Source organism: Colobus angolensis, unplaced genomic scaffold (assembly GCF_000951035.1).
Source record: "Colobus angolensis palliatus isolate OR3802 unplaced genomic scaffold, Cang.pa_1.0 Scaffold123, whole genome shotgun sequence".
Lineage (NCBI taxonomy): Eukaryota > Metazoa > Chordata > Mammalia > Primates > Cercopithecidae > Colobus > Colobus angolensis.
The window spans coordinates 6,845,306-6,872,069 of record NW_012113475.1 but is presented as its reverse complement, the minus strand read 5'-3'; the positions used below and the strand labels follow the sequence as shown (position 1 = coordinate 6,872,069).

Genomic DNA, 26,764 nt, shown 5'->3' with positions numbered 1-26,764 from the left:
GTGAAAATTACAAGAATTAAAATTTTTATATTATGAAACAGATACACATACATACCAAAAATCTTACTTGAAACATTTAGACATTTTTCATTATATGGATTCTGAGTGTTTTAGTATAGAACATACTCATTTCTGGTTACTAAAGGAAGATACTTCAACATGTTTTCAATAAAAGGAAACGGCTATGAAAGCAAAATAAAGAGTTTTATGCTAGCCAGGACAAACTAAAGGTAAATTCCTTGTACTCTAGAGATACTCAGGCATTTTGTCTTAAGAGAAATGCTTTTATCTTTCTTTCAAAATATACCAACTTTTTTTATTTCTTAAGGTTTTCTTTTTCTATTTTTTAAATAATCTAGAAAAGAAATAGTGACAATGACTAAGAACTTCTATGCTCCTGCAGGAACACAGTGAGTTACATGTGGGTTTTCCTTGTTTGTTTTTTTGTAAGGCCACTAGCCTAACTCAAGGCAAAACTTCCTCACTAGGCACTAGTTTACCCTACAATATCCTTTCCTGAGCCCTAGGCCAACACACTTAACTGACTACCAGGTATCTAAGTAACATTAAGAAGTGTTGTTTATATGTCAAACTCAACAAACTCTGAAATTACTCTTCTTTTTCATGAAGCCTTTCCATCCTAACCCTTTCTTTCTGAAATCTGCTCTTCCTTCAGCATGCTCTCTGATGAACATCACCGCCATCCATCCGGCTGCCAAAGTGAAAAACCTGAGTCTTCTTATATCTTCTGTACTCATATTCACTATACCTAATCCATCAACATCTCAATCATTTTAATCTTCTATACTTTTCTGTCATCCTTCCTCCTCTCACCACTGATGCTGTTAAAAAGATGCCAAAAGGAGGTCCTCATCATTTCTTACCTGGTTGACAGCACAGCCTAATTTCTACTCTCTATCCCTACCTTCCTTTAGCCTTCTTTATACCCCAACTAAGATTACACTTTTTTTTTTTTTTTTTTTTTGTGCATGTGTGTGTGTGTGTGTGAGACAGAGTTTCGCAGTTTCTCTCTTGTTGCCCAGGCTGGAGTGCAATGGCATGATCTTGGCTCAGGGCAACCTCCGCTTCCCAGGTTCAAGCAATTCTCCTGCCTCAGCCTCCGAAGTAGCTAGGATTATAGGCATGTGCTACCACATCCGGCTAATTCTGTATTTTTAATAGAGATGGGGTTTCTCCATGTTGGTCAGGCTGGTCACAAACTCCCGACCTCAGGTGATCCGCCCACCTCGGCCTCCCCAAGTGTTGGGATTACAAGCATGAGCCACCGCACCTGGCCAAAATTACAGTTTCTAAAACATCCGTTCATTCATCTACTTACCAATTACTAAATGAGCACCTTTCAGGTACCAGGCTCTGTTCTAGGCCCAAGGACATAGCAGTAGAAAGAAACGGACACAATTTCGAGCCCTCACAGAGGGCATGAAATTTCAAGAGAAAAAGAAACAGTAAATAAAACAAGATGACGATATCTAAATTATACCAAGCACTCTGGAGAGAAATTAAGTAGGAAACAGGGCAGATGTATTGGGAGTGGTCATGATTTTAAAGAGGATGGCTAAAAGTCAGTTTTGAGAAGGGAAGGATGAAGAGAGTGAGCTGTGAAGAAAGGGGGAAATGATTTCTAGACAGAAGGAGTATCGAGCAAGAGCCTTGAAGGAGAAGTGCACCTGGCATTCTTGAAGAGTAACAGGTGCCAGTTTTTCCAGCAAGAGTAACAGTAGTACGTGGTGAGGTCAGACACGAAATGGGGAAAAGATCCTCACGGGCCTTTTTGAAAACTTCTACTCTGATTGCTATGCTAAGAATAGACTATAGGGAGCAAAAACCAAAGCAGAGAGCCAGTCAGGAGATTGTTGTTATAATGACAGCAAACACTGACTGTGGTTTGGACATGGGTGGCAGTGGTGGAGGTGATGAAAAGTGGTCAGATTCAAGATATATAGTAAGTCCTCACTTAACGGTGTTGATAGGTTCTTAGAAACTGCAACTTTAAGCAAAACAATGTGTAGCAAGTCCTCAAATAATGTCATTTCCTTCAGCAAAATAATGTCATTTTCTATTGGTAAAAACCTAAGCTTCAAAATACCTTCACTGTAGTGACATGAGACAATATATCTCCATTATAACATCGATGAAAAAAATTGGTTTCATTATATGTCATTTTGCTTAAAGTGCCAGTTTCTAAAAGCCTATCAACAACATTAAGTGAGGACTTACTGTATTTTGAAGGTACTTCATAATTTTGATTCCCCAGGAAAGTAAAGCCTAAGTCAACTGCTTGCATAGAGTGAGTTTATTTGGGAATGACATCTCAGGAAGCTGAAGTTTGTGACTGGGGTTGTGAAATAACAAAGCAAACAATGGCAATTCAAAGATAAGTTATCTAGTTCAACCTCACTAAAGGAAACAAGTCCAAGTATAGCCAACCCATGGAGTCAAAGGAGAAGTATTACCTCTCAGCCCCTACCACCCACTGGTAAGGTCTGCTTTCATGGGCCATTATCTGGCCCTCGTTGCAGGTTATACATGAGTATAGAATGGCTCCTCCCAGCATCCCATATGCTGCATCAAAGATGGTCCATGACAGGAGGCCAGGAGATGAGACAGTGTTCAGTTCCACCTTCACAAAGCTCAGCAATGTCCTCATGGAACTGGTGGCTGTAGCCCTAACAGCAGTCACAGGTAGACCAAAGAGGATTTGGAAGTGGTGCATGCAGGTGCCCAACGTAGACAGTACTGACTAATTTTCCAATGGGCCATGTGTATTATGTGAGAGACAAGGAAAAGCTAAGGATAATTCCAAGGGTCTTGGCTTAATTAACTATAAGGATGGAACTGCCATTAACTGATAGAGAAAATGGGTGGGAAATACAATTATGTTACTTTTCTTCTCAAGAGCCAGCCATGGATCTACACACCCACAAGAAAACATATGTGGTTCCTAGCCTGTGTCCACACAAACCTTCATCATCATTCCCCTGTTTAAAATCTCAACTTAGCTGCTCACTACCCCTCACCTCTAACTGCAGTTACACTAAACCCTGTGCAGTTCTCTGGCAGTGCCATGCTCTCCAGCAGTGCCATGCCTTATCATCCTTTAGTTCTCAACTTGATTGAGACCTCCCTTTAAGCCAGATGCACACCTATCTGTTCCCAAAGTATTCTTTGTATTTGTTTGCTCCCACAACCTCCATCTGGGAATATTTTCCTTAAATCCACAGGGCATTTCACACCGTTGGAAGACACTAAGCATTTAATAAAGGTTTGATAAACCAAAGGAAAAAATGGTTTCTTCAAGTCATTATATGCTTATTTTAAAGATGTAATAAAATTACTCTTAAGGGGAGGAGTAACATAATCAGAATTTATGTCTCATCTCAGACTTACAGGTAAAATATTGTTTTCAATACGTCTATTATCTACAAGACTAAATGACATATTTTGTTAATGCTGTTCATGCAGGGCAGAGACCAACAAACTTCTTCTCATAGTGCTTTCTTGGCTTCATTCCATTTTCATTTTGATGGAAAATGTGAGCGCACTAATTTTAGATTCAACATAGGGTTCTGTCGGGTAAACTTCTTGGCTGACTAGGTTTTCTGAACCTAGTCCTTTTCACTTGGAACAAATGTGTTATTCCGAAGATGCCAACACATCATGTGTTACTGATATATAACAAGATTAAGAGAAAAAATGAAAACATTTAAAATGCAAAACATACTTGGGAAAAATTACACAGTAAAGTGACCTGGGGAAGGCCCTTAGCAATTTTCTAAATTATTTGGATAATACCTTCAGGACTTAAGAGTAGATCTAGGTCCTATTAAATCTGTAAAAAGGTGCAAGTTTAGGGAATATAAGGACATACAAAGAAAGCACCTATAATTTATAGCAAATAAAAATCACTTGAGTTTGAAACTTCCAAAGTTCTATTAAATCATTCAACCACTCTCTAATTTAATTAAAAGAAATGAGAAACCAATACATCCTTCAGAGATGTATGGATTAAATCAGATTGCTAGATACTGTAGCATTTTTATATTTCTCTAAACTAAAATTCATTTACTAGAAAAATAAGACAGAAGACTCTATTACCTAAATAAAATGCTTTAATCGTTTCAAAACTGTGCTCACAAATGCACTTCCATGCATTTCCAATGCCTGTTATTTAGCTGCCATTGAAAAACCAACATAATTTTTTTTTATTATACTTTAAGTTCTAGGGTACATGTGCATAACGTGCAGGTTTGTTACATACGTATACTTGTGCCATGTTGGTGTGCTGCACCCATCAACTCGTCAGCACCCATCAATTCGTCATTTATAGCAGGTATAACTCCCAATGCAATCCCTCCCCCCTCCCCCCTCCCCATGATAGGACCCAATGTGTGATGTTCCCCTTCCTGAGTCCAAGTGATGTCATTGTTCAGTTCCCACCTATGAGTGAGAACATGCGGTGTTGGAAAAACCAACATAATTTAGTCCAGTGGTTCTCAAAGTTTAGTGCATAACAAAATCACTGGGGGGCTTGTTAAAACACGGATCTCTGGGCTCAAAAACCCTCTAAGGTTTTTGATTCAGTGGATTTTAGTTACGACCCAATAACTTGCTTTTACATCAGGTTCCCATGTAATGCTGCTGCAGGGACCACAATTTGAAAAGTATTATCTAGTCAAAACCTGGCTTCTGTACAAAAATTTCCACTCCCTCACACAAGCTTCTGGCACTGCATATTTTCTCACTTTGATTTTGCTTAAACTATTTCAATCGCTCCTATGTTTATAAGCTCTAGAAATAGAAGAAAGAAACTTTACCTAACCTGTATGCTACAGAATAACTGCTTTTCCAACTGTATTTGAATGCTAGTATAACTACATTCATCCTTGCCACCATACGTTATTAATATCACAACAAACAAACCTCAAGGTCCTGAGGTCACTTTCCCTCCCTAGTAATGGCCATGGCCCTGAGTGGGAAAAGCACGAAACAATATTCCAGGAAAATATGCTTATGTTATGTCTATGAGCTCCTCCTATCTGAGAAGGGCTTGTCAGCACAGGCAATTTCCCAACCACTCTCCCCTATGACAGGAAAGGCATTTCTGTTATATTAACAAGTAGAAAAGTAATAGACACCTCTGATTCAGGAATGAGGCTTTCTGGCCTAGGGCCTGCACTTTGTCTGCCAAGAGAATCTTTTATTCTGTGAGGAGGGAGTCCATGATAAAGGTTCATAGGCAAATTAACAGCTACTCCCAAGACTAGAGTGAGAAGTATGAACAGCAGCTGTCCCAAGAAGGTATCATTTCCCCTGAAGCAAGCAGGATTGCAGGTGGGCTACTCTGCTAAGTTTTTAGCAAAAGAAAAGTCATCTGATTTGAATCAGGACTCATGACAACTCTAAATCACATATACTTTTTCTCATAAATTAAATAATGAAATGACCAAGAAAACTGTTTCAGTAAAATTCTGATTTTAAAGATAAAATATTATTATAATTGATATAGAAGAAAGCAAACAATGTTCAATGCAGGAGCCCTAGTTGTGTATTTTGTTGTAGAGGATATTTTCTTGAATTGTCTTCAATTATTAGGAAAAAATCCATGTTTCAAGCTGAAAGGGAGGAGGGATAATGTACTTAATTTCATTTCTGGCTGTCTCTTCTGTTATATAAAATGCTACAAATGTATTTAAAAATGGATAAGAGAATACAAGATTCTTACAACTCAATTTTATAAAATCTTAACAGATATTTTACTTCTAAGGAATAAAATGTTAGAGAATGAAGTCAAATGAGTACCAGTTCCTTCACCTCCTTTATTCTGCACTATCCAAATTTGATTATCACTCCTATGAATATTTTTACAGCTTTATTGGGATATAATTAACATACTATAAAATTCACTCATTTAAGATATACAAATCATTGCTTTTTAATATAGGCAAAGAGTTATGCAACCATCAAATGACATAATTTTAGAACATCTTCAACCCCCTCAAAACCAAAACCATATACAGGCAGTCACTCCCTATGCCCCCAAGTCTCTCTGGAATTTTCATGTAAATAGAAAATACAGTCTATGGTCTTTGTATCTGGTTTCTTTCACTTAGCATCGTTTTCAAGATTTATCCATGTTGTTGCATGTATCAGTACTTCATTCTTTTTATTGCCAAATAACATTCTATTACATAGATATACAACAGTTTGTGTTATTAATATATTTAACATTTATATTATCCATAACACTGCTATGAACATCTGGGTGTAAGTTTTTTGTGGACACATCTTCTCATCTCTCTTTGGCATATACCTAGGAGTCAAAGCTGGATCATATGACAACTACATGATTAACACTTTGAGAAACTGCCAGACTGTTTGCCAAAGTGGTTGTACCATTTTATATTCCCAGGAGCCACAGATGAGGGTTCCAATTTCTCCACATCTTTAGGACCATTTGTTATCATCTTTTATTACAGGCATCCTAGTACATGTGAAGTGTTCCACATGTGTTTTTGATAGAATTTATCTGATAACAGGATGCTGAGCATTTTTTTCATTTGACTGTCAAACACTTGTATACATTCTTTGGAGAAATGTCTGTTTAGATCCTTGTCCATTTTCAAACTAGGTTTTCTTTTTATTATTAATTTGTAATGGTTCTTTACATAGGCTATATTCATGTGTATTATAAGATACATGATTTGCAAATATATTCTACCGTTATGTGGACTGTCTTTTCACTTTCTTGGTGATGTGCTCTAAAGCAGCAGTCCCCAACCTTCGTGGCATCAAAGACCAGTTTTGTGGAAGACAATTTTTTATGCACAGGGGTGGGCGGGGTGGGCAGGGTGGTGGGGGATGGTTTCAGGATGAAACTGTTCCACCTCAGATCATCAGGCATTAGATTCTCATAAGGAGCCTGCAATTGTGCATGAACCCTTGCATGCACAGTTCACAATAGCGTTTGCTCTCCTATGAGAATCTAATGTTCTCACTGACCTGACAGGAGGCACAGCTCAGGCGATAATGCTCACTTGCCAACTGCTCACTTCCTGCTATGTGGCCAGTTCCCAACAGGTCAGGGACCACTCCCAGTCTGCGGCCCAGGGGCTGGGAACCCCTGTTCTAAAGCATATAATTTTGTTTAATTGATAAAGACTTTCATTATTTTTTCTATTATTGCTTTTGCTGTCATGTCTATGACACTATTTCTTAATCTTAGGAATATTTCCATAAAATTATTTATCTATACCTATAAATGATATATCACTCTTAAAAATGGTTGAACTATTATACTCCAACTAACAGAGGTTAGTTTCTCCACATCCTTGCCAAACTTGGTAATCTAAACTGCTAATTATTTTGCCAATCTGCTGACTATAATGTGATATGTCATATTATTTTAACTTGCAATTCTCTATTTAGCTTCTTTTCCTATATTTCCATATTACTCCTCTGTGAATGCCCTGTTCATATCTTCTGCCACTTTTATTATTTTCATTTTTCTCCTTCTTGAAGATTTTTTATATGCAATTAGTAATAGAAACTTTCCAGTTACATGTCATACAACTTGTTTTTCTAGAGCATGGGGTGTCCTTTTGCTTGTCTGTAGTTTGTTTTATTTACTACTACTGATTTTACTATTAACAAATTCTAAAATGTTTTATGTTTTGTGGCTTTGCATCTTTTTGAAAATCAAGTCATATAAATATTCTCCTCTAAGAAATGTTATCTGGCATAGCTGCTAGAAGAAAGGATACAACAGCCAGAGTGTTGATTTCTATCTAAAATGTACCATGTATTAACTCTGTGACCTTGAGCAAGTTATATATCTTCTCTGAACTGTTTCCACATTTATACAAGTGGAATAATAAAAGCTCCTGCACCTATGATCTACGCTAGGCTATAATCATATTATTTTAATCACTATAGCTAAAACAACTGTAAAACCGTAAGTATTTTTATATCTGAAAGAGCAACTATCCTTAACTTGCTCTGTGTTTAACATCTACAAATGGAAACATGCACATATTAAAACCTAAAATGAATGTTGATATTTGTATGCTTGGATTTCTAAATTGTAAAATCACAAATGGAATATGTTAGTTATTGTCTATTAGTTTATTAATAGCTATTGCAACTATAAGAATGCCACTTTCTTTCTTACTCCTAGATCTTTTTTATTATTTTGAAGATAATAAGGTGATTCATTAAAAGCACAGAAATAATAAAAACAATCCAGACAAAAAAGTAAACCATTCTAGAACTTCTTGGGGGAGTAATTTTGCCAGAGTATCTCATAAAATGTCAATAGATAATACGACATCTTTAGCAGATTTTTAAAGGCCCTTAAGTAGCAAATACAAGAAGCAAAACAAAGCCACAAAAAGAAACGAAGCATTCTCATTCGGCTTGCAAAGCCAAAGTCGGTATTTACAGTTACTGAAGAAATAATTAATGGAGGGTTTGAAAACTCAGTATAAATACTACAGCAATTTTGCCTGCTAAAGAAGGTTCACTGATTGTTCTAAAACATCTAAAACATGCCCAAAGCCATAAAATCAAATATGTAAATCTAGAGGATCCAAGTACAAGTGATATCCTACAATGGAAAGGAACATTAACCATGCAATTTTAGCATTAAGAAATAAATCTGTAGAGATGTTCACACTCATTTCCAAGGTGTACAGCTGCAGATCACATTTCTTATCTGCAGTCACAGCTAGTTAACGGTATTTTTCATGTAATCGCTTTAGATTAACATTTTAGGAAGAGGAAAAAAAAAGATGCTCCATTCTTCAATCTGGGGTGCAAATTTTTTGTCCTAGACCTCAAATGTGTTCATCTACTTTGTCCCCTTCTCACCTCAGATACTGAGGTATTTTAGGTCAGAACAAACTATGCATAAGCTGCATTTCCAGAATCACTAAATTATGAAAGTCTAAATGGTGGTTGAATATAGAGTACTTTTTGCAAACTATAATATATTAGAATATTAGAATGCATATATTAGAATAAATAGGAAAATCAAAGCAGAAGTTATCAGCTCTGAGCTTTTTTCATACACTGACACTTATTCTTGGAGGTGGTGGTGATGATAGCATATGTTTTATAACCTGTTTCTTAAATAAAATGCTCCTGTAGTGTATTAGTCTATTCTTACACTGCTATAAAAAAAACTACCTGAGACTGCGTGATTTATGAAGAAAAGAGGTTGAATTGACTCACAGTTCCACAGGCCATACAGGAGGCATGGCTGGTGAGGCCTCAGGAAATTTACAATTATGGTGGAAGGGCAAAGGGGAAGCAAGCCCATCTTCACATGATGGCAGGAGAGACAGTGAGTAAATGGGGAAGAGCCACCCACTTTTAAACCATCAGATCTCAGGAGAACTCACTCACTGTCACAAGAACAGCAAGGGGGAAAACCACCTCCATGATCCAATCACCTTTCACCAGTTCCCTCCCCCAACATTGGGAATTACAATTCATCATGAGATTTAGGAGGGACACAGATCCAAACACATCATATGGCAAATACCTTATTTTGGCTTTCTTTTTTTTTTTTGAGACAGTCTCGCTCTGCCGCCCGGGCTGGAGTGCAGTGGCCGGATCTCAGCTCACTGCAAGCTCCACCTCCCGGGTTCACGCCATTCTCCTGCTTCAGCCTCCCGAGTAGCTGGGACTACAGGCGCCTGCCACCTCGCCCGGCTAGTTTTTTGTATTTTTTTTAGTAGAGACGGGGTTTCACCGTGTTAGCCAGGATGGTCTCGATCTCCTGACCTCGTGATCCGCCCGTCTCGGCCTCCCAAAGTGCTGGGATTACAGGCTTGAGCCACCGCGCCCGGCCTGTTTTGGCTTTCTAAACGTACAGCCTAAACAGCAATCCTAAGGCCAAATCTAAAGTAATATCTAAAGAACTAGAACTAAAAATTCTAGGATCTCAAGTTTTGTCCTGGGACTCTAGTACTAACAGTGAGACTTTAAACAATTCACCTAGCAACTTTCTGCTTCATTTTCCTCACTTTCAAAAATGAGAAAACAAAAGTAGATAATAAAAATTAACTAGGTCTTTTTATCAAATGTAGGTGCCTTTTTGTTTTAGGTTATATAGATGTTTATTTACATAACAGCACTTTATTTTCTGTTAAAGGAAACCTTCAGTTCCATCATCCCACACACAAACTACTTCCGTTCTTACTTGAAAGGAAATTCCTTTTCAAGGTTCACAGTACATTAGAGACAGCTGCATTGCTGAGCTTCCTCCAGAAACTTAAAAAAGCCGCAGATGTAGTCCATGCATGACATGGGTTATGGAACAGGACAATCCCAAACATTTGGAATGCCTCTTTTCTTACCCTCTTTTAATTTTATATATTCTGGGGTATTGCCTATGTATATTAAATGGAGGGGTGTGTGTGTGTGTCTGTGTGTGTGTGTGTGTGTGTGTGTGTATTCTAAATCAAGTCCAAAGTTCCTGAGGGAACACAGGAGCTCTCTGAAATGGCTATCTTGAGTGCTAATTTTCAAAGCAAGATGGGGTAAAAAGTACATTTCCAGTTAATGACATTTTAACAACAATCAGCCACTATCTATTTACTTCCAAAGAGGCAAACCTCACATCAACCACACAGTCATTCCCTGGGTATGTTTCCATATTGCCCGGGAACTCAGAAGTGTTTATCTGGAAAACTCAATTCTGGACTCAGAATCCACAAAATATTAAACTAAGGTAGTAAGAATTCTGGCATAGATCTTTCCCAGCAGAAGCAGGAAAGAGTTATGACTTAGTTTCTTTTCAGAACAGTCCCCAAAACTGCCCAGATAGCCACAAAGACATAACTCTTTCCATTACGAATAATCTGTTTAATGTAACTGGGGATGAGCAGAGAGCTCAGGAGCATGCAAATTGCAACACAGTGCTTTCTGAGGGAGCAATCACAAAGCCAAACTCTGAACAGATTTCCAGGAGCTTCACAGGTATCTCATGACTATTTGGAGACAGAAATCACTTAGTTAAGTGTATCTGAGGAAGAGATGGGAAATTCGGGATTCCTATTTCATTTCACTCTTTCAGAAATCTTTCAGCTCCTACTTGGATTGTTCATAGTAAATTAACATTCCTTATCCCTTCTTCATCATTGGGGACAATATTTGTGTAGTGCTAGGACAACTGTTTTATTAAACACCACATCATGCTGGTAAAATATTTTACAAAAAGTCTAAACTGGGTATATGGGTAAGTCACTTTTGAAACCAAGTCTGAAAATCCCTTTTAAATACACATAGTTTCTTCTCTTGTTCTGAAAGTGGGGTTAGAGGTTCTATCTGTAGGGAAAGAATAAACTAAACTTTATTATCTTGAATCCAAAGTGTACAAACTCTCTTGGGATAGCTTATTAAATTCAAGCCTTCTCAGCTCAACTCCCAAATATTTGGTTTAGTGGTTTTGAAATGGGGTATTGGAACCTGTATGTTAAAAATGACCTGGAGTGATTCTGATACAGGAAATACATAGAACCATGCTGGGAAAACTGCAGACTCCGTGTTTCTGAAATTGAGGGGTGCTGGTCAAACACGGCTCACCAGATGATTCCTACTCAATGGCCATTGCAGCAAGCGCTCAGCCAGTGCTCACTGAACATCTGCATAAAACCTCAAGTCCCACCAGACAGGCCAAAAAGAGGCAGAAAAGCACCTGATCCTGAACTCAGGTCTATTTTGTCACACTGCACAAATCTGCCACAAGGAAAACACATTGGCCAACTGTTATATTATTGTTGGCAAGCACCGAAATTTGCTCAAAACCCTTACAAATGAAACCCAGCTGCTTAAGCTCAATACCAGATGTCTTCTACAATGTGTGGCTTTGATAGATTAAATTGAGCATAAGAAAGAGATGAAATATATGAAAATCTAATTTGCAAGATGTTTGTCATTAAGTCTATTTAACCAAAAAAGACGGAAAATTATGTTTTTTTAACCATATGTTAAGTAGATTAATAATATTCACAATAGCTACTAATATGCTTATGTTATGAATAAAGCGTTTGGTATATATGCATAAAATCAGCCCAAAAATGATCCCCAGAAATTCCCCCATTGAAAGAATGTCATGGGCCTATAAAATCACATGATTTAGCACAAGGCTCTTTCTCCTTCAAACTCTTCCCCCAATTTGAACATGTTTTCACTCAGGGCATAGGAAATTAAGCAGGAAATATTTAGTGATACGTCTGATTTCAATAAACTGTAATAATCCTATGAAAACATATATATATATGAAACATACGTGTGTGGATATGTATAATGTGTCTAAGAAAGTGTGTGAAGTAAAAAGGCAACTTAAGTGGCATCTGCCCTTCTTCTGTTAACATGTCACAATGGAACTCTTTTGTGATTGTTGTTGTTGTTTTCCGGGTCACTGTACAGTTCTCAATAACTTCAGCTGAATTCAGAGGCTAAGTTAAAACTCAGAAAAGCCACTCAACTATTCCCCCAGTGAGCTGGTGCGCATTTCCTCATTCAAATCAGCCATTATTCATGGATAAATACAGCATGTTATTCTTACAACATTAAGCTTAAAAACATAAAAAGACTTGTTTTATAATGCAATTTGAAAACAACACATATCTGAGCATCTCAACTCTAACCAAGACAAATATTCAGTTGAGATTCAGCCCCATAAAAAAAGTGCATAATCATTAAAATTATACACAATTGCAAGCAACAAGTTTTTATTAATTTTTTCAGATTTGAAAAAAATAGTGATTTGAAATACTGATTTGAGTTTTTTCAGATTTGAAAAAACTTAGTTTTCTTTTAGAGAGAACATAAAGGTAAACACTTTAGCAAAGACTTAGATAATGAATATTTCTATAAATGTAATAACAGAAAGATAATTTCATGTGGAGTTCCCAAAACAAATCTTGGCTTGGATTTTCTGAAGCTCTGTGCTATTCGCCTTGGCCTTGTATTGAAGGTAAACAGAAATGACCAGAAAAAATTTTAAGATGCCCTGTTATATTAATTGACTCACACCTGGCTGATACCTCATCAATGTAGTTTGTACATCACGGAAGTACCACAATTGATTTTTTTAAGTAGTGTAAGTCACTATTTCCTTATATGTAAAACTCCCATTAAAATTGTGAAGACACCAATATGACTATGGGGACATTACACAACACCGAATACTGTATGGCAGTAAAAAACTATGAACCAAGGACAGTTTTCACCAGGTACTCATGAGGTTTTTCAAAAGTGAATTTGAAATGTACATTAATTTTCCTCTGGATTCCAGAAGAAATCAGAAACATAGTTTCAGACATTAAGATCCCAGAATCTGATTGATGAACGACGTATAACACTAGCCTCAAACTCATGTCCTGTTCAGAAAGCATAAATGCAAAATTTATAAGATGTTCTTTGTGAGACATATAGTTTGCAACTACCACTTCAATAAAGGAGTGAAACCTATATATAACAATGTCCTAGAACTAAAGGCTGTCAAGTCACCACACTACTTGTTTCATACATTATTTCTGCCACCACATTGACATTCCGAATTTCTAAAGCATCTTTTTTTACAGAGTAAAAGATAGTCAGATATGCCTTCATTTACTCTCAAGATAATTCTGTAGGACCTACAGAAATACATTATCATTATTTTCAGTCATAACATTTGCTGAATTCTGAAGTTCAAGTGAGAAATATTAAAGTGTTTTTAAAAATAATTTTCAAGACCTTTAGTTGATAAATAACTCACTTGCTAGCCAATATCAATTCACTACAAACAAAAGAGTCCTGGAAGTATTTATATTGCTATATAATACTGACAACAGTAGCCGTGTTAAAGGTTTTTGACTGTCAACATAATCCAAACCCTCTTCTAGAAAAACTAGACAATAAAAGGCACTGTGACACGTGCAGTTTTTCTAGAAGAAGGTTTAGATTACACTGGCAATCAAAAACTTTTAACATTGCTAGTGGGTTACCTTTGATTATTCTAAGGGTCCGTAGTCAATCAAATTCTCCCTCCAAAGAAATTAAAAAGAAGTGCAGCACTTTGGGAGGCCGAGGTGGGTTGATCACAAGGTCAAGAGATTGAGACCATCCTGGCCAAAATGGTGAAACCCCGTCTCTACTAAAAACACAAAAAAATTAGCTGGGCATGATGGTGCACGCCTATAGTCCCAGCTACTCGGGAGGCTGAGGCAGGAGAATCACTTGCACTAGGGAAGTGGAGGTTGCAGTGAGCTGAGATCACGCCACTGCACTCCAGCCTGGTGACAGAGTGAGGCTCCGTCTCAAAATAATAATAATAATAAATACATAAAGTGAAACATCTATCAGTTAACTCTGTAGAGCTAAGCAAAAGGTCTTGGAACATTAGGGACTGCAGCCACCATTTTGAGTCAAGCAAGAAACTCTAAGTATGTCCAGGAACATAGATTCCTCTATAGGCCAAGCCTGTGCTATGCACTCAAGACACAGCAACAAATAAAACGGACAGAGTCTGTTCTTCTGAGAAGCTTAGCTTCCAGTAGGAGAGTGACATATGTATAAGGATAAATTATGGTATGTACAACAAAGGAAAAATAAAACACAATGAGGAATTATATCAAGGGGGCTTCATTTAATTTAGACTATTAAGGAAAACTTAACTAAATGGCACTTATGCAAATACACGGATAAAGAGAGTAAAAAGGCAAAGAACTTTCCAGACTGTGAAAGCAGCATATGTGAAGTACCTGAGTGAGAAAAAGGTTGGATCATTTTTGTTTTGTTTTGTTTTGATTGTTTTCAGTAAAAGGCCTATACGGCTGATGCTCAGTAAGTAGTGAGATGAGCTGCAAGATGAGTCAGGAGCCAGCTGATACCAGACCTTGCAGGATATAGAAAGATCTGGATTTTATCCTAAATGCAAGGAGCGTCCGTTAAAGCATTTTAAACAAAAAGAAAAGAAGGGAGCAGACACACACAGCGAGAGTGGAATGTGCACAAGGCCCTCAGAGAGAGACAGACATAGACAAGGAGACGTTCAGGTCCTCCTGGTCTTCTGGGTCCCATGAGGCCTGTGTTTCCTTTAGTTTTTCTTTATGTCTCCATTAAACTTCTTTCTCTACTTAAGATTCTGTTCTTTATAACCAAAATATCAATACTATGATTTTATATAGTTAACTAAACATCAAGAGAATGTAATAGAGATAGTATCAAGCAGAGTAATCAGTTAATCCAGAAAGATATGTTCCAAGTTAAAAGAAACATGGAGAGGTCTAGAGTAAGAACAAGGTGTTTCTGAGTTCAAAGTCACAAGATCATCCTTATGTATTTTACTATTCACATTCCCAAACCAACAAATATATATTAAGATAGACAAAGTCTCTATTTTACAGATAACAAGTATAATAATCAAGACCAAAGGAGTCTATCTGGACCTGAAATGCAGCAATAAGAAAGCTTGACAGAAAATTTAGCTGATTAAGATAATTGTTCTATAATTAGTTGTCAATATTTTATCTTATTTGAGGATTTGTTCAAATGCCTATAGGAATTCTAAAAACAGATATGCATTTGAAAAGTTGGGGGAAGAATTCATAGATTTATTTCTGGCAATTCTAAATCAATGAAAGATTTGTACAATGTTCTAAATCAATAAAATATTTATACAATGTTATTTCAAATTCAATTGGCTTACAGAGGAAAAACAAACTGATTTGAGTTATTTTGATGTTTCAAAGTTTTTTCAAAAGCCTTCATGTATTTGTAATTTACAGGTTTGAATTATATATGTACAGATATTTATACACATATAAGACTTGCATACGGTTGCCAGCATTTTGAAAATAACTTATAAAAAAAGGTGAAACCAAATAATTTCAGCCTGTCCTCGGCAATTATGTGAATGTATTATCCAATCTAATGAGCAGAACTTAAGCTGAAAACTATAGTTTAGTCATTTTATTCCCAGGTAAATTACCAGAGATCAAATTTCTTACATCTGTGATGCTCACCACAACTTGCAGTTACTGCCGATTAATAGCCTGAGATTAAGAAATGCCACATAATAGCTGTAGTAGAAAACATTTTAAACACATAACCACATTTATGCATTTAACAGCTGTGTTGGTCTAACAGTTCAGATTTTCAGTATATTTTGCCATATGGTAATAAGGATCATTTTTCACTCAAAATATTACCAAAAACTGATGCCGCATAGCAATATTATCATTCTAATTGTGAAACTACATATTCACAGCCATGTTTGATGTTTGTTATCCTCCTCTTATTGGATTCTCTATTTGCCCTAATTATACTAAAAAAAAAATTATGACATACTTTTTGAATTTTAAATTAGTCTCATCTAGGCCTGACATAAATATGACAATAGGAAATCCAAGGAATATGGCCTGGCAACAGAGAGGTGGTATATAAAATCCAGGTTATATAAAACTGTAGGGACCATGGAGACTTGGATCTGGTTTTGATCACTGGGTTTGAAAATTTTTCCTGTATTCACAAAAGAGTGGATTTCTACTTCCTATCTCACCTTGTTTTCCTGTATCTTTATTGATGCAGAATTGCTCCTAAAATAAATGTGGCTGCCAACTTTTATTTAATCTGATTGCTTTAATGGCTTATTAGCATTATTTTATGGGAGAAAAATTGTAGATACTTTCACATGTACATTTAACAGGGAACCAAATGAAAATTTCACCATCTTAAATGTGGGAACATGATGAGGCCTATCCTCGTCAGGACAGGTACATTGTTGCCACCATTGTGTTAGAACAACAAACCCAGAGTCCTTTAGTTTTCAGGTCTGTCAGTCTATCATCTTTATAAGTTTACTAAATTCCCTTAACAGAACTTAAGAAGAATGGTAGTGAACAAAATGATGCTTTAAATACTGTTTATACATTGCACTATATTCAACGTTTTAGTACTGTTTACACATTGCACTATATTCATTATGACTGCCTGTGAGTCTCTACTATGTTTGGAGAATAAAGGGGCAGGGTAGTACAAGTAGCTCAATCTAAACATAATCCATTTCAAGTAGAAATGAACACTACAGATTCTGATCATTACAGGTCACATTTTCACTTTTAGGAAGGCAATTCCCCATTTCCCTAGATGTAAAAATATGTTTCTGAAGCAATCACAATATTCCAGTATTTAAAAACTTGAAGTTCAAGACCTCTACCAAGATGTACTCATGCCTCCTTTTTCAAAGCCTGTATCTCTTCCGAGTAAAACATTTAAGGTAATAGCTAGGCAGTGGTAAGATTTAGGTTGATGAGTTACCATACACATAGGTCACCCTTGCTTCTATCCCAAGTAGGAAGAGTTCTTCTTTCCACTTATTGTGACTTTGCAGAGCTTTGTACCACTTCAGGTGGAACTGCAATATTATACCTATTCCTTCATATAAATCTTTCAGGTTTCCATGTATTTAATTAACAAAATATTTTTATGCACCTGATGCTCATATTCTCCAAATGTCTCAAGTTGTCATTTTGAAAGACATTTTAAATATGGATGTAAGATCTCAGAATATTAATCTTGGCTTTGTCATTCACTTAAAAGTCATGAACATATCATTTATCAGTGCTCCGTATTTTCCTTTTCTGTGATCATCATTCTCACTGAAGTAGATGCGAAATTAATAATTGTCAAGCGTGTTAGATGTTGTCAATGAATATTTAACTTAATAATCTAAGTGGCTTAATTTTGGCTAATCTCATAGTCCTTCCCTGTTTATAGCACATTCTGTATTTATCAGGGCAAAAAATAAATAAATAAATAAACAACATCAAGTGTATTTTATAGAAAGTTACAGAGAGTAATTCCTCAACAAAAAAAGTCAATTGGTGACACAGCTGGGAAAATCAACTGGGATTCACCATGTTCATCACACTAAGATGACCTGTTGGATGTTCACAGTCCTATCTCATTGTACATTTCTAGCTTGGTTCCCTATTTTTGCATAAATTAATTATTAATAATGATACTAACAACAGCAAACTTTCAGGTAATATTATGTGCCAGACACTATTCTAAGTGCTTATATATATTTACTCATTTAATAGTCAAATCGATAGTAAATATAATTATTATCCCTATTTTACAGTTGTGGAAACTGAGACAACCGTAAGATAATTTAATTGATTTCATGCAACTAGTGAGTGGCAGAGCTAAGATTCAAAACCAGGCATTCTGGGTCCAGAATTTGTACTCTTAGCCACTATGATACTATGTTATAAGATAAATTAAGTAGAGGCACATCACACACACACACACACACACACACACACACGGTGCCCTGCAAAGGGAGCTTTTTAAAAAGGTTCCCTTCACCTATATGACCTAGAAGAAGACAAGTAAGGTCTCTGGATGTCAACTTCCTCACTGGAAGAAATAAGATATTAAGACATTATTTTATACCACATTATGTTAAGGTACATTCTAAGGTTAGCATTTTATGATCCAAAGATTCTGCCTGTAGCATATGGCCTCTTTGCTTTTTATTGGCATAACTCAATACTAAAGCCAAGTATTCATGTATTTCAAAGAAAATGCTAAAAGAGAATAAAAAATGACCCCCAGGCAATGAAGAAGCAGTAGTAGCTAGAATAGAGGAATTAGAATTTTACCTCACATATATCATGCTTTGAGCTTCCTGGAACACTCTTAAGACACAGCTTCCCTGAAGTCTTTCTATTCTCCCTACAGGGTACCAGATTATAACAATTTTTAGAGAATAAACTAGCAAACTAGGTCGACGAAATACCTATCATTCCTTCATATCAATACACAAAAATTAAACTTATGTATACGGTATAAGTAAAAATATATATTTACATATACTGAAATTAAAAACACTTTCCATAGGGCCAAGCCACAGAACACAGTATCTTAATAGTGTCACAGGACACTTTGAGATGATGAAAATCTGAATCCTGTAAATCCCAATCAAAAGTACATACTCTTCTGATAAATAATACAGCCAAGTTAGTTCTATAATACGCATCCACAAGTACATAAAGTTGAAGTATAAATATATTTCAATCTCATACATATTTCCTTTATCATTTGGCTTAATTTTATAAAGCCATTATTTCCTTATTTCCAACCTTATAACTCCTTCTTTGCAGTCACTACCACAGCCTGTTATATCATATCCAGTTCATTAGCTTTCTTCTCATTTGAAAATAGCTCTACTCTTAAAATTACTTTAATTCAAAAATTTTAAATAAGTTTTAACATTTTCTATATTTTAGTCAACTTGATAAAATAATAATTCCTCTGAACAAAATTATCACAAAGCAAGCCCCTGTTCTTAAAGGTGAACAAACATTTGACATACTCATGAACTATAATTATTGCCATTGCAAAGGTAGATTTACTCAATGCAACCATACAAAAATGATGAACTTCAAAGAAAACTAACCTATAAAAATCTAATAGTATTCAAACTAAAATGATCAGGAAAAAGTTTGTTAGAATTGCTATTTTCTTAAATTCTTCACACATAAACTGTCACAGTATATTGAGAATGAATTTCCTAAAGTTCCAAGTTGAACTGCATTTAATTCTCAATTGTTAGAGAAAATAGAAATGTTAAGTCTCTTTAAAATTATTCTAACAGACTACTTAGAAAGCCTTGCCGTAATAGAGAAAGTAGTAAAATTACAAAACAGTTGGAGGATGGGGGATGGAACTTTATAGACACTGAACTTCTGGCCTGAACTTTCCCTTTTGTGATAAAAGCCACAAAATTAGACTCTAACTCAGCCTTGTCAGCACTGTAGTGGAGGGCACTGATCTTCTTACCCCTTGTGTGCATAGAGAGAAGAATGAGCAAGAAAATGTGAAGCTGCCAGTTTAGTTCTTCCAGCCAACCCATTGCAGCAGCAGAGCAGTCAATGTGCCCTGCCTGTTTAAGCCTCCTGTTTCTTGCCTTTCCGTCTTTCACTGAGACTCTTCTGCTGCCACTCTTGTCAGATCTTCTCGCAAGCCTGCCAGCAACCCTGAGACAGGACCGTGAAAGACAAGCCTGTTACAAACTGGTTCTGTCACCACAGAGACTTCAACTGATCACCTCGTGGGGAGGACAACAAAGGGCGGTGAGGACCCTGAGCTGGACTGTTTTCTTAAGAAAGGAGCCTGATGCAGCTGCCCACACAAGGGCTAGCACACGCCGGGGCTTCACTCTGCACTGGCAATACCCCTGTCCCCCAAATCTCTCGGGCAGCTATGAAGGGAATCCATAGCAAACCTCATTTAAAACGTTGCTGTCATAAAATAGTTTTTCTTTTACCAGCATTTATTTTCTCTGCTAAGAATTTTAACTGAGAAATGTAAAAAGAAAACAAGAAATAATATTTTTACTTAATGAAATGCCAGAAATAGTGCAACAGATCAAAGTATTATGTTACAGCAGTTTACTCACACTACGTCAACAGATAAATAATGAAGCGAATAACCTTGAATCAAGTGCACAGATATGAAAAGGGTCACATGTAAAAGTAATCACTAATAAATGTTGAAAGTTAAGATATTTCAGTTATGACTATAGTTTTAAGTGCTGTTACCCTAACCGACTTTATTATGTAAATAAAACCATTGCAAGTTTTTCCACTTTTTAGATTTTAACTGTAACTGTTTCTCAATGTAAATTATGAACATTTTTGTGAAGTTTCATTTGCCATGATATTGAATGATAAAGAATTTTTTTCAAATTTGTTTTTGTTTTACTCTGAGAACTGTCAATAATAAAAGAACACCAAGAAAGATAAATGAATTGTCAGTATATGTAGAAACTACAATGTTACCATAGACAAATACAAACAGACGTTATTGTTAAATCCCATCAGTTTATCTGAAAAAGGATTTATGAGTAGCAAATGTATTACAATGGTTGTATCTAAGATATCATCATTATATGTTTACTTGATATTTAAAAAAATCTTTTCTTGGAAAAAGAATCTCTGCTTTCTTCTCACTTTCAAAAGACACCCCTCATTTGCCCCTACTCCTGACCCCATCCTGCACCTCTCAGCACTATTCCACTAGGTACCATTCAAATCTACTCTCTAGTTTAGGAAAGCCCAACAATGTTTTGTTTTGATGATTTTACACATACTACAACCAATCGACACTCTCAATTTATACTTTCATAAGTACTTTCATGAAATTTTACCAAAATACAGAATTTTAACCATGTAGGAAACCTTAAACTACTCTGGGCTTAATAAACTACACATTCTGCATTTCACAGAAGCCATGCAACTTACTTATCAGAAAGATGGAAGTTGGTGGTGATTAAAAAGAACTGTCTTTGAGTAATACTTATCCATATCCCTTTTAGTTAGGAAAAGAGATTGGTATATAGTAAAATGAGTAAGGATGATCAGGAGCAGAGGGATATGTGGGAAAAACAGACAAAAATCAAGCAATAGAATCTGCTTTTCAAACCTTCTATGTTGGGCTCAGAGCCACATTCACAACATGGTTCCACTGCCAATTTGGAATCCAGACTTGAGCTCTGGGGCAAGAAGTGAATAGCTGAAATGTGGGACAGCTCCCACTGCTCACATTTCCCCAATATGGGCTTCTATAAATGGCTGAAAGTTAAAGACAGAATCTCTGCTCTCTCCCCAGAATCCTAATTCAGTTCAAAAGAATTCACATCAGCAACCATTTCTGATTTTGAACTATGTGCAAGCTGACTTAGCTCCTCAAGAAGGTTATAATACCACAAAATAAGTATATAAGAAATAATTAAGTAAAAATGTAAGACATTTTAAGATGAAGTGGCCCCAACAGAATAAACATGGAAATTCCAAGCAGAGGATGGAACAGACTGGGCCCAGACTGCAGGGAGAGCTGGATGCTGAAAGATGAATTGAACTTACACAGCACTACAGAAGTTGAGAGGAAAGAAATTATATGAGCAAGGTTTACAGGTAGAAATGAATTTTCAATTTGTGCAATAGCATGAGGACAATCTTACTGGAACAGACAGCTCCTATTAGTAAGTGGCTGGAAAGAAAGCTAGACAGAGTGGAACCAAATTGTGCAGGACTTTGAATACAGGTTACAGAGTTTGGAATATATGAATTTCAAAAAAAAAAATTTATGCTGGGCACATTGACTCGTACCTGTAATCCCAGCTACTTGAGAGGCTGAGGCAAGAGGATTACCTAATGCCAGGAGTTCAATCCAGCCTGAGCAACATAGCAAGACCCTGTCTCTAAAATAATTTTTTTTAATTAGCTGGGTATGGTGGTTCATACCTGTATTCCCAATTATTGGGGAAGCTAAGATAGGAGGAATTTTTTTAGGCCAGGAGTTCCAGCCTGCAGTGAGCTATGATCACACCACTGCAATCTGCCTGGGTGACAGAGCAAGACCCCATCTCCAAAAAGACTTTTGGACTTCAGCATGTAGGATGAATCTCTGAACCTCACCTTCCAACTAGGTGAGGGAGAGTGAAAACAAGATTAAATGTAGGAGGAGAGGTTTCCACTTAGTCAAACTTTTTGTTAATACCTATTTCTTTCATTTAGTAATATTTTAAAAAATCAAAATGTACACCTATTAATTTCCTCCATTTTAAACTTAATTATTAACATATGCTAGGTGCCAACAATGAAGGGGATCTTCTATAAAAGGCATATTAGGCCCCTGACTACTTGGTTCAAAAAATCTCATGAAACTCCTATTATGTAGATCAAAAGTCTAAGTTAGCAAAACAACCCAGATTTGCCTACGATTTAACCCACTCACCCTAATGTACATATTTTTATCTACAGTTTATATTTTAATTTCCAACATCCAATCTAATTAAGCCTCTATCTGTACCAGGTCAAGAACTGGTTTCACAATTCCACAAGCAAAACACAAATAACCACATTAAAAAGTGGGCAAACAACATGAACAGATGCTTCTCAAAAGAAGACATACGAAAGGCCAAGAAACACATGAAAAGAATGTTCAACACCACTATCAGAGAAATGCAAATCAAAACCATAGTGAAATACCATCTTACACCAGTCAGAAAGGCTATTACTAAAAAGTCAAAAATCCACAAATGCTGGCAAGGCTGCGGAGCAAAGGGGATGCTTATACATTGTTTGTGGGAATATAAATTAGTTCAGCCACCGTGGAAAGCAGTTTGGAGATTTCTCAAACAAGTTAAAACAGTACTACCAACTACCATTCTACTCAGTAAAGCCATTACCAGGTATATATCCAAAAGAAAATAAATTGTTCTACCAAAAAGACATGGGTACTTGTATGTTCATCGCAGCACTACTGACAGTAGCAAAGATATGAAATCAACCGAGGTACCCATCATCAGTAGACTGGATAAAGAAAATATGATACATATGCACCATGGAATATTACAGTGTCATAAAAAAGAATGAAACCCTAGCAACACTGATGCAGCTGGAGGGATTTATCCTAAGTAGATTAACACAGGAACAGATGTATCCCTATTACTGCATATTCTCACTTAAAAGTGAGAACTTAACATTAGGTACACATGGACATAAAGATGGCAACAACAGACACTGGGGCCTACTGGAGTGGGGAAGGAGACAGGCAGGCTGCCAAGGGTTGAAAAACTACTGGCTACTATGCTCACTACCAGGGTGACTGGATCAATTGGATCCCAAACCTCAGCAACACACAATATGCCCATGTAACAACCCGCACATTTCCCCTGAATCTAAAATAAAAGTTGAAATTATCTTTAAAATAAAGATTTAGTAACTGGATAACCAAGTAAATCAATGGTAGAATGGGAAAAATCTCCCTTTCAGAATAATTCAAAAAATTTATATATTTAGATACTCTCGCTCCATGAAGCAGAGCTTAATCAACTCTTGATTCTAAGCTGTGCTTAGTGACTTGCTTCCAAGAAGTACAGTATGAAAAGGAATATAACTTTACACTGGAATAGCTGGCAAACACTCCCTTGGGCAGGTGATCGAGGTTAACATGACTGAAGACAAGCCATGCTGACAACTGGTACCCCTGATATGATGAGAATGGCACTTCACCTCTATGATCTACCCCCTCAACACCAACCACCCCAGTCTATGAGAAATACATCAGGTCGACTCCATTGCAGAAACATTAAATAAAATATCTGATCATCACTTCTTAAAACTATCAAGGAAAGTGTAAAAAAACAGTTACAAACCAATAGAGAGTAAGATGACATGTTGATTAAGTGCAAAGTGGCTTTCCAGACGGGATCCTTGAACAGACAAAAATGGCATTATGAAAAGGGAGAGAGGAAACAAATCTGAATAAAGTTTGGAGCTTAGTTGCTGGTAATACACCATTGTTCCTTTCCTAGCTGTGACACATACAGAGCTCCAAAGTAAGGTCAAATACTAAGCAGGGGAAACTGGGTGAAGGGTATATGAGGACTCCATATTACCTTTGGAAATTTTCTAAATCAATTATAAAATAAAAAGTTTATTTTAAAAAACGGGTTTCATAGCAGTTAAACATTCACTCTCAATCTCCTAACCACAGAGTTGACTGCAGAGAAAGAACCAATGTGCCAAACGGTTATATACCTGCGTGCGCAGCTTGCATCACAGATTCGCTTAACTGCTCCAATAGATTCAACTTCAATTACATCTTTACCTACAGGAAGAAATACCAGAAAGGAGAATAACAACGGTTTCTGTCTGAGGCATTCTTCTTCTACTGAGATAGCCAACTTAATTTTGCAAGTTAATTTATATACCAAATGACTCTTCAAAGAAAGCTCTGAGAGAAAATTAAAAGAAAGGTCACCATTTGAAAATGTACACCTGACAGAAGGGCAAAGGAAGGAAAAAGGAGCACTATGGAGAGTACTACTAATATGAGTAGGACATCACTGTTTGTCATTTGCAGAATTCTTACTAATGACATTCACACATTCCAGATTTACAGAGTCTTTGCTATACAGCAGAAAGAGCCTATTTGTGCTATGCGTATAATCTGGGGCAGATTATTTAAACCCTCTGCTAATTACCTGACTGTTAAATTGTGTACTGACTACATAAATGAAGGAATACAGACTACTGAACACAGTACCCAGAACATAGGAAGACAGCAGAAAATGTTAGTAATTTCCTGACAACTCTCACTCATCTCTCTCTTGCCTCTCACATGAAAAGCTTTGCTAATAAAAATAATGTTCTCTAATATAACAGGCTACAATGTAACATTTGCCAAGTTGTTCCTGTCACAAACTGTGTGATCATTAAATCAAGGATACAAAATATCTCAAGTCAAGATTTTAAAAATTCAATTAAAGCTGGACACAGTGGTTTGTCCTTGGTTATAGTCCCAGCTATTAGGGAGGGTGAGGCAAGAGGGCTGCTTAAGCCCAGGGGTTCGAGACTAGCCTGGGCAATACAGCAAGACCTCACCTCAAAAAAACGTCAAATTATACCTGAAAAACTAAATATTTATTTTAATCCAATTCATTTTTACTTAATTCATTAAATATCTATGCATTTTAAGTAGAAGTATACTGAAGAATTTTAAATGGAGACTACCTTGCTACCAATTTCCATTTGTGATTCATTTTCACATAGGAACTCCCCAAATCTCCTGATTTTATGTTTATATACAGTTTTTATCTCAAAAACATTCACTATTTGCTATATTTGGGGGGACTGTGTCTACTGAACGGACGTGAGAACATTAAAAAGAGACAGTACCTGCCTTCAGGACAAAGCTTATCCTCTCGTGGGTGAAGACAACCATACAATCCAATAATGATAATGCAGTACAGTAACCGTCTGCTATGCTGAGGAAACATGGAAAAAACAGTGAACAAACAAAGATTAATTCTGCCTGAAGGTGAGGGTTGGACTTGCGTGGGGGAGGCATTTGAACGGGGTCTTCAAAGGTAAGTAGGAATTCACTGGGTGAAGGGAAGGCAAAGAAAACCTAAGCAAAGAAAACAGGCAGTACAGTACGTTTACGAGTAAGAAAAAGAGTAGTGCTTGCAGAGAACAGGAGAAGCTCGCTATGCCTAGAGCGCAGGGGAATTAGGCTGGAAAAGTAGGCTGGGGAGGTTAGGAAGAGCCTTGTAGCCGATAATCAGAAGTTCTGATTGTATCCTACACACATGGGAAGCAGTGTCTTCATTTCTGGAGGGAAGCACAGGTTACTTTCCATTGTGCAAACTGGCAGCTACTACTTCTTGCCGCTGATTATATTTCAAAGGAAACTAATAAAGTTTTGGAAATAAGATGAAAAATATTTTCCTTTGTATCTAAGAAAACATAATAATATATTTGTTATTCTTAACGAGAACAATAAGGTGAGTGTTATTTTCTTTATCATGTGAACATCCCTGCTAATACTGTTTGGAATAAAATTTACTTTTCAATTAAACTTCTGTCCAAACACACAGGCACATCATAACAACAGTTATTTCCTTCTTCCTATTGGAAGCCATAGCCTTGTAGGTCCTACCAAGAGCTTTGCACTAAAATGTTTTTCAAACTTTCATACCTGTTGTACCAAAAACAAAAGTGACCTCAGAACTGCACTGGTAATTCGTTTTATTATTCTGGCTTTTAACTAAACACTTACATACTATCATGAAAAGCTACTCCACTATGAGAAAAAAAAAATTAACAATAGAGCCCACAGTACAAAAAGTTTTTTCCTGACTTTGGAGTTTATAAAGACCACAACTTCAGCCCTC

The 26,764-nt window shown here is 36.5% G+C and overlaps 1 protein-coding gene across 2 annotated transcripts in view; it reads right to left on the bottom strand.

The window, feature by feature from the left end:
* BMPR1B (bone morphogenetic protein receptor, type IB) overlaps positions 1-26,764 on the bottom strand; it is a 164,367-nt gene that overhangs the window by 87,247 nt on the left and 50,356 nt on the right. The window contains exon 1 of one of the 2 annotated variants that reach the window (XM_011932863.1): positions 19,861-19,948. The exons of the other annotated variant lie outside the window; for it this stretch is intronic. Coding sequence (XP_011788253.1) covers positions 19,861-19,933 — 73 coding nt within the window. The 5' untranslated portion in view covers positions 19,934-19,948. Of the gene's footprint in view, positions 1-19,860; positions 19,949-26,764 lie in introns of those variants that run through there. 2 annotated transcript variants of the gene reach the window in all.